Source organism: Eurypyga helias, unplaced genomic scaffold (genome assembly GCF_000690775.1).
Source record: "Eurypyga helias isolate BGI_N326 unplaced genomic scaffold, ASM69077v1 Scaffold51972, whole genome shotgun sequence".
Taxonomy (NCBI): domain Eukaryota; kingdom Metazoa; phylum Chordata; class Aves; order Eurypygiformes; family Eurypygidae; genus Eurypyga; species Eurypyga helias.
Window position 1 is genome coordinate 1 of NW_010237552.1, and position 9,055 is coordinate 9,055.

At 40.4% G+C, this 9,055-nt stretch overlaps 1 protein-coding gene across 1 annotated transcript; it reads right to left on the reverse strand.

Moving 5' to 3' along the window:
* Positions 1-817: 817 nt before the first annotated feature.
* LOC104506504 (carboxypeptidase B2-like) lies at positions 818-8,863 on the reverse strand (the record flags this gene model as incomplete). The annotated part of the gene is made up of 5 exons (XM_010147478.1): positions 818-1,020; positions 4,451-4,541; positions 5,510-5,626; positions 8,116-8,220; positions 8,762-8,863. Coding segments are annotated over 5 exons (618 nt in total), but the record flags the coding sequence as incomplete, so codon positions are not given.
* Between the last annotated feature and the right edge of the window lie 192 nt (positions 8,864-9,055).

Consider the following 9,055-nt stretch of genomic DNA (forward strand, 5'->3'; position numbering starts at 1 on the left):
ATATGTTCTTTTTAAATATTATTTTTAAAAATAAATATGTTCAGTGATATGGGAGATGCATGAGTTTGAAAAGCAGTAAAGATGACAGTAGTATGTGCAAATGCCAACCTTGTATCTCCATAAAGTCTTTGACTGTCTGTCCTTATGTCTTGTAACGTATGAAATGACCTGTCCACCTCAGACATGCACTGTCTTCCCATATGGCAAATCTCAAAGCCTGCAAACCTGCTTTCTGGTCCACTTTACATGATTTCTTCTCCTTTCTTACCGCTAGGCAGCAGCCCTTGCTGCAAATAAAAGAATTTCTTGCCTCAGCACTTGGAGTTTAGGAAACACGAGAGGTGGGCTAGGAAATGTATGAGAGGGAATTCCTTGCTCTAAGGGTTTTGATAGCTTTACATAAGAAAAATATTGCTAAACTGTCCACCTACTCTTATGGCTTAATCATTCTGTGTTAGCAAATCCCATTTTAGCCTGGATATTCTTTACCAATCCAGACAAACATAGAGTTTTCTGGTCAGTGGGAAAAAGCAGTGGCTACTTTTTCTGTCCGTCTTCTAGGAGAGTTTTTATTGTGGGATTTGGTGGCTCAATAATGTAAAATTCTACAAAAGAAGGCTATGTTTTCCATCCTACCATTAGGACCATGTAAAATAAGTATCCCTGGCCAGACCTCACTTCCTGAAGAACTTCAGGAGAAATCTCATTTCCTAATGCTTGATCTTCAGGGCACTGTGACTCCCTCCTTACAGGCATAACCAAGCAGGGTAAGAAGTTCTGAAGAAGTGTGAAAATTCAAAGAGGTGGGAAGACTTACCAGCTCATCATGGTCTTTGCTTTTGTCCATAGTGTAAGAATATGGAAACAATACCAACTGGGAGTAAGAGTGCATGGTTATGTATGCTTTAATGATGTCTTTGTGATCTCTGACAAAGCGAGCCACTGCTTTCACTTCAGGTTCAGACTCTGGGTAAGGCCCACAGTATGTCTCCTGACATTCGTAGGAAGATGCTCCTTCCCCTGTAACAAAAGAGAGCACAATGTTAGTCCTTAAATTACTCCCCTTTGTATTTCTGTTCCTCTAATGAAAGAGCAGCGTGTGATGCTGACACACAAGAAACTACAGACTCTGCCATGTGAGGACATAAGTGTGAGCCTACTAGGATTTCTCACCCACTGTACTCGTGAAAAAAACAATTAAAAGATCAAGAAAAAAAAAATTCCAAAACTGGATAAAAAGTCTTAGAGGAGAGGATGAAAATGCTCCATTTAAATCCATCAAGAACGAGATTGTGAGATCCCTTCTTAAAACCTAGAAGTGCTACAGGGAAAAGGCAGCTCTAAGTGATTATCTCAGGGTAAAGTGAACTGCAGATTAGAAACTGAAGAAACACAAATCAAATTGAAAAAAATGCACCTTTTTTTTTTTTTTTTTTTAAGAATGAGGAAGACTAGACACTGGAACAAGTTACCAAGGAGACAGCTAGGATTCCCCATTTTTGCTATCTTCAGAATACGGCCAAATAACTTTATGGAAGCAGCCAGGTTCTTTAGTGTTAAATGTAAGCTCTTCACGCTTTAATAAATTGTGCAAATTTTCCCCTTTGCTACTATCAGTATTTTAAATGGACGTTTTATCCTTAAATCTTGAAAGCTTACTGAGTACTTTAGCACCCACAAGACTTTCTTGATCCCTGGGCACAGGACACTTTAACACATGTCCATCTTCCAGAAATCAATAATGACAGTGCATCTGCAGGGTAGCGGCCCTGTAGAAGCAACACAAGCTGTTGTCATGATACAGGAAAAAAGGAAGCGCCTTCTGTCGCCAGTGGTATCTGAGGAAGATTTATAGCATGCCACAAAGTAGTGGGGAACATATCTGGTCCCCAAAAACACTTGGCGATTTTGAGATATATATGCTTTAGTTAAGTAAAAGTTGCAATGATCTGCACAGGAGTATTTGGGTGAGATTTAACTGTGATACACAGAAGGACTAGATGGCATGGTGGTCTCTGGCTGTTGAGGTTAGGAATAAACCTGTATTTTCATGCATTCAGCTGTTCCACAGCTACTGCAAGCCCCCTTATAGCATCAATGGCTGAAAAGAAATCTTCAGGTGCCCTACACCCTTGTATGACACAGCAGAAGCAGCAGAAAATACATGGTGAAGAGAGCAGACTAGGGGGGAGAAGTGCCAACAGAGGCAGAGTCTGGAAGATGCAGACTGGGAGGTCAGAAACAAGGGTGCTGGGCCACAGAAGGATGTGGTATGCTTTATTTTCTGGGATATATGTATAATCTTTAATGTGGCTGAATTGAGAAGGATTTCCCAGTCCACGAAAATTCATGCACGTGAAAGTACAAGCAATTCCTGGCATCTATGCAAAATCATGCAAAAGTGGCAAAAAGAGAATGTCAAGTTTTACACTGTTCTGTTTTGCACAGAAGTGAGTACTGTCTAAGGAAAAAGGCAATGAAGAATCTGTTGGTTGTTAATCTTGGATTAATGTTCTGACGGCTTTATAAATCCTTGGTCATACTGAGAACAGCCAACTAAGTGAATGATGTGGAAAACACAGGTAAAACTGGCTTTTAGTCAAATTTAGTTCCACGGAGTGAGTGCATTGGTTTGAGTAGAGTAATTTTGCTTTTATTACTCTAAAAGTCTAGTGTATCAGAGCATTTAGTATATTTTGCTTTTCATAAAAAACGTGAAGGCTTTGTACCTGTTCATAAAGTTGTTATCTGAGCAGCTGAAGAGGAAATACAGATAAATGCTGCAGTACAGCTCTGATTAACTGCATAGACATTAAACCCTGGAATTTTGTGGTGGCGCAAAGTGTAGTCACAAGCAAATCTAAAGTCAGTGGAACTCTGAGCATTTGGCACCCCTGACAAGAACTCTTCTCTGTTTAAAAGTATGTGAGTGAAGATTAAATTGCAGGTTCTTATGAATTTGTGTTCATTTCCCGTGGACGCAATTATGTTGTTGTTTTGAACTGACACAAGTAATTATAACTACATTATTATAAAGTGATAACAGTCCTGCTTGGTCTCCAGAGGATCCTGATGAACTCCTGGTGTTTTGCACAGCTACAGCAATAATAGAGATTCTACAGTTGCTATGTTGTGGATCAAAGCTGTTCAACCGTTGCAACATTTTAATGCTAATTAAGAAAAAGAGAATTTTGGTTTTCAGCATTATACTGACTGTATAATTCAAGGGACTAGAAACCTAGGGAGATCTTTACAGTCATCTGCTGAAGTTATTGGAAGCACCTGACTTTTGGCTTGTACTGTCATCTGTACAAACATTTTTTTTTGCTCAAATGTCCCTGCAAGGTGCTGAGGCTTCTCTCGTCTATGTTTTCAACCATATCTAATAGAGGAGCATAACATGGCTGAAAAGAGTAGAAGTATTTCCCTGGTTACTAAAGTAAGATATTCTGCTTTTTCCTTGTAAAAAAAGTATACATTTTGTCCAAAGACTTCTTTATAGAAGAAGCACTTTCTAATCTACCTGTATTCTTCTGCTGTTTGTAAAGTAGAATAATTTCTTCACTTCAGAAGTTGTTCACCACCAAAAGTGCTTGATAAGTTAAATGCATTACATCACATAACCCTTCTCTGAAGCTAATATGTCTATCACGTAGGAGTGTTTTTACTCTTATTTCTTCAGACTTCTCTGAGTTCTGCTTTTATGCAAAATTTATACTGTTTAGTTTTAAAACTTGGTCCCCATCTTTGTAATTTTGTGCCTGAAAAAATGTATGTTTTTTCTCTATATAATAGCCACAAATGGTAAACAAACATCTTTATTCCCAATCTATCAATGGACTAAAATGACTGAAAGTCATACCAGACATTAGTGTCAGTACTGAGTGAAGCCAGATCTGATCTATAGGGTAACATTTTCAGATAGCTATTCTGCAGACTATTAACAACCTGTCAAGTACTAAAGTGCCTGTGCATAAGTAAATGTGATAGAGCTTTGACAACAAACACTGAGAGCCAAGAAATCGTGGTCAGCCAGGCATTACTGAAGGATGGCCAAGGTGACCAGTTCATACAATACAGTGGAGCATCTACCCAACTGGGTGGTACAAGAGGCATTGCGTGACATGGCAACCTCTTACATCTTTACTTCTTCCCTCCTGCCAGCCTGTGCCTGGTGTGTCATGGTGTGTTGCAAGTGGAAGGAACCAGAGTCCAGGTCCCTCTCTCATCATCGTGCTGGGAAGAGGTTAGTCCCTGGTGTGGAGAACTTCCCTGGGAGGAAAAATCCTGAGTCCCAACAAAAAGTATCTCAAGCTGGGGAAGTGTTCACTGGTTCATAACGGATATTCAGCTGCATTTGTGACATGATAAATGATATATTTTTTTTTCCAAATAAAGATTTTATAGGTTAAAAGTGAGTCAGGGGTATAATAAGAAGGAAATGTCATACCACACCAGTGAGCATCAAAATTCCTGTTCATGTCAGTACCGATGCACTTGCTGATACCATGTGAAGAGCGACTCTTTCTCCACAGACGCTTCTATGGAAAGAGGCACAGAAGCCATGTTTGGTGAAAAAGCTGAGAAAAATGATGCACGATGTCACTGGTTAGTTAAACGTGACTTCTCACACCTGCCTCTACAGGTCATATACCAATGAGGAGGTAAAAGATCGAGAAAGATTATAAAGCCACAATCTGATTGCCACAGAGGCTGGATGATGCAAGGTTATGTTGGGTAGAATAAGAAGTGGTCACGTCTGACCTGATTTCAATGGATTTGGAGTGTGGAAGGAAGGAAGTTTATCTGACTTTAGGGGTCCAAATCCAACCTTTTTGTAGGCCTTGCACACAGGATGTGGAAAGCTGGAAATACGGTGTGCAACTGTTGAGGTGTATGTACATAGTTATCCAAATGTGAGCCAAGATGGGTTAAAGATTGAATGAGTAAAATAGTGAAGGAGACTTTTTTTTTAACTTGAGTGAAGGATCTAAAAATCAAAGAACCATCTTGACGACTTGGAATTTACAACCAATAAATAAAATCCTGGACAGAAGATATCTGTTGTACCTTCATTTGTCTCAAACAAAAAGTACTCGGAGAATGGGGCTACTTTGCAGGAGGAAGGAGTGAATTATTGGCTGTGCTCTATCTGACACAGCTATTCAGCTAGTGCTGGATTGTGCCAGTATTTGTAACCTTGCTGCTGATGGCTGTCACAGGTGTTCCCTGACATCTGGATGTATTAAAATCTCAGGACGGTATTCTGTCATTTCCAAATGAGTTTCCAGCAGCTTGGAAGACACAAAGGTACTGTGGGTCAAATACCAAATAGTTGCAGTATTTGTTGTGGTTTAAATAGGGCAGAGATGCAGAAATTCCAAGGACAGATTAAGAGTTTGGGATGCGTAGTTCCAGGATGGAAATTGTGCCCTAAGCATGCACACTGATGGTTCCCATAAATAGCACATCAGTACTTTGCACAGCCTGTCAAAAAAGCTCTACGTACAGAGGGATGGCTCCACGTGTACTCATAGCCATCCACGTTCATCACCGGCATGACATAGAAATCAAAGTGCTCCAGAAGTGTTGTCATGGTTTGATCTCTCTCACGCACATGGGTTGCCTACAAAGCACAGGGAAAACTTATGAAAAGCATTCATAATAGTGGTTTTCTTGACTTCCTAGAAAGGCATCTGGTGGTATATGTTAAATAATGGTACAGTTGTCAGGCCAGTGTAGCTCCTGATAGAGGCACATCACAGAAATTGCTAAATAGCAAAGTAGCTCTTAACGGGTGGTCATGGGATAGAATTGAAACCTATTAACAGGAAGGTTTGAGCTTTAGCTGCCTGTATAAATGATGGGAATCTTCCCTCCTACCCCAAATACCACAAAAGTAGCATAAAATAAAGCAAGTTCAATAATAGCAAGTAATGTTTCCGATGTCTCCTGTACATAAAATCATTTATTATGGTTGCATTGTGAGTTCAATGCACTTGTATGCCAAGAGCCAGTAAGATCTACATTGCTAATCTTGCCTCACAGTCTGTTTTGAAGGCTTTAGTGATACCTAACCTGGGTGTTGGTCCATAACACAGGGATAAATTTTAAGCTAGATAAGCGGGTTTGTTACTATTAGTACAGACCAATTCCTTAGTCATATCTTTTTTTTCATTATGCCTTACTTAAGCCATTTTCTTTCATTTTAAATCCTTCCTATTTTTCCTCAGGCAATGGAATTTCTTTGACTAAATGAGAAATGTCAATCTTTCTACAATCTTAACAACAAAATTAAATGATAAAGAGTGGACCCATTATAAAGAATGCCTAGGATTTGCTAGAGAGCGCTAGTGATTTCAGTGTGTGTGTGCAGATGTGTATTATTGTCATATTTTAAACTGTTACTTCATGAAGTGATATAGAAATAAAATTTGAATTTAAAAACACATAAATTACACCAACGGAATGGAAAACCTAAATGTTCAGCTTGATACTTTTGAAAAATGCTGCAGGGACATGTCACTGCCAAAGTGACAGCACGGCAGGTAATTGTTTGGAGCAGCATGAAAAGGGCAAATGCATTTCTCTCCAAGGGAACCTTGAAGGCTGGGATTATCAGTGTGTTACAAGGTACATTCAGCTGTATGTCCCTAACTCCCACAATCTCCTTTCAAATCTGATAGTCATTGAGGTTTTATAGTTGCGACTGAGGACAGAAATAAACACATTTCTTATTATCGTCATCATCATTATTTAGTTCCATCACGGCCAAACCATAATTCATTTTTCAAGGACTCATCTATGTTTTTTCTCTGCCGACGGTATTGGTGACTGTGATGACTCAATGTCATCTAACTTAATTTTACTGTGAACTTTGCTTTTGTGATAAAGTAACAATAAATAATATCTTAGGATATTGATTGAGCAAGCCGGGCAACCTTGTCTGGGCTAGAATGTCCCTAGGAGCCTTTCCATGGTCCATACTAGGAACTGGGCCATCAGTTCAGCATGATGAGTTGAGCAGAGGTACCTTAAATTCAAAAAGACCAAGGCAAAATTTGTTAAGATGTGGGTGTACACCATGGATGTGGTATCTTTTGGTGTACCTTTGTTCACTATGCTGAGCAGTGCAGATATTAAAGACATTAAAGATGACATGTGACCATGGGTTTACAGCTGCACATCAAGGCTCTTTGGGCTAAGCCCATACTACGGTGTCATCCCACCAGTGATTTACTGGTTTCCATGAAATGGTACTATGCAGATGGCTGGCAGTTGTTGGTCATGTTCTGGAGGTCTGAAACAAGGGCATCTCATAGACATGAGAGATGGTACCATCAGACATGGTACCTTCAGAAGAACGTGGCTTGCGTGGCCTCATTCTCTGAATGAAGCAGATCCAGAAAAAAAGCAGGCACACAAATAGGAAATGCAGAGGCAGGAGGTGGAGCAGCAGTAGCAGGCACAGCAGCAGCTCACATATCCCAGCAAGCGCTACGTCGAGATTGCTGGTGTGGAGCTATGCCATGCCTGGAGCAGGCAAGTGTGGGGTACCTAGGAAAACACATAGGGAAGAACCAAGGGTTGTAGGACAGCTTGAGCTCACTCTGGGTGTCCTCTGATCTACTCCAGGCAGTGCCAGCTGGAGTAAAATGGGCATGAGCTACCATGTGCTGCATGACCCAGAGCCAAGATAATTCCTTGGATCCATGTGGCAGTATAGGTGTAGCCCTAGTAGATTACCAAATACTTGGTTTTCCTGGCCTGCCCTCTCCATCCCTGACCATTCATAATTATGTATGTCTTGGCTGAATTTGCTGTGCATACTTTGAAGTTTCTTTCGTATTTGCGAATAGATCTGAGCTCTTTTGCATTCGATCCATACGACTTTGTCTCTCTCACACACCCACCTCCATCTACTGACACACACACACATACAAACATGGTCACTGCTACATATGCAGCTTAGACATCAATCTCGTGTTGGTGTTGTGGAAATAAACTGATTAAGACTTTATGGAGCTTAGAGTGAAATTGGGCAGAGAAGGTAAATGGCATCAAGATTATTTGCTTTTCTTTGAAAACGGTAATCAGATGTACTTATCTACTCACATGGCCTATGAACCACAGGCAAAAAGCAGGGGAAATCCATTCTCTAGCGTGGATACCACAGTCAATCCATATGGCACTTTTGGACCTGTTCTGGCTTTTAGAAAGCTGACAAAAGAGACATTGTATTGAAATGTCACCGCTGTAAAGTGTACCACATAAAAGTGGAAGTGAAAAGGGTGAACAATACAGAAGAAGCAGCATCTGTCTTGCAGGGAGAGCTTAGACTGATCCTGAGCCAGGATACTGGTCGCAGTTACATTCACATACAGTCAGAGAGCCATATTCAGGCTGCTTGCAGCAAGCTCCTAACATAGACACCACTGCAGCAAAACCCAAGGTCAAGAAAGTAGATCACCAGCTATGCACGGCAACAAACTGCATTGGCTTCGTAGTCAAAAGAGGAGGGTACCCACCATGCCAGTATTTCATGCCTTTGGATGATGGCCTAGATGTGATAATTTCTTTGTGACCCAACAAGGAACGTAATGTGGTCAAATGCCTTTGCAAAGGTAATGCACCTTAATAGAAGAACTTAGGAAACTCCTAAACTCCACAAAAATATGCATGTAAGTATAGATTTCAGAAAGTGTTCTGGCCAAACCCCACCACTTCCTTGGAAATATTTTTCAGTAAGTCACAGCTGTACCTTCAGAACATAAAGTGGTCGTTTTTCGTATGATGATCCAATATATATTTTCTGGAGGAGGTCAGAATGGACCTTCACTATTTCTTCCATCCAATGATATATCTGTAAGAATTAAGTTGGTAAATAGATTTCCCTATTGTTTTCCTTCATCCTTCAAGTTGGTCAGGACTTAAGGTCATTCTTTCCCCCCAAAGCCTGCCTCTTTAGCTGGTGGGAAAGAAAAAATAGCAACAGGGACCACTTACCGCTTACCTGACTCTGATTTATCTTATATAGGATCATAGAATCACAGAA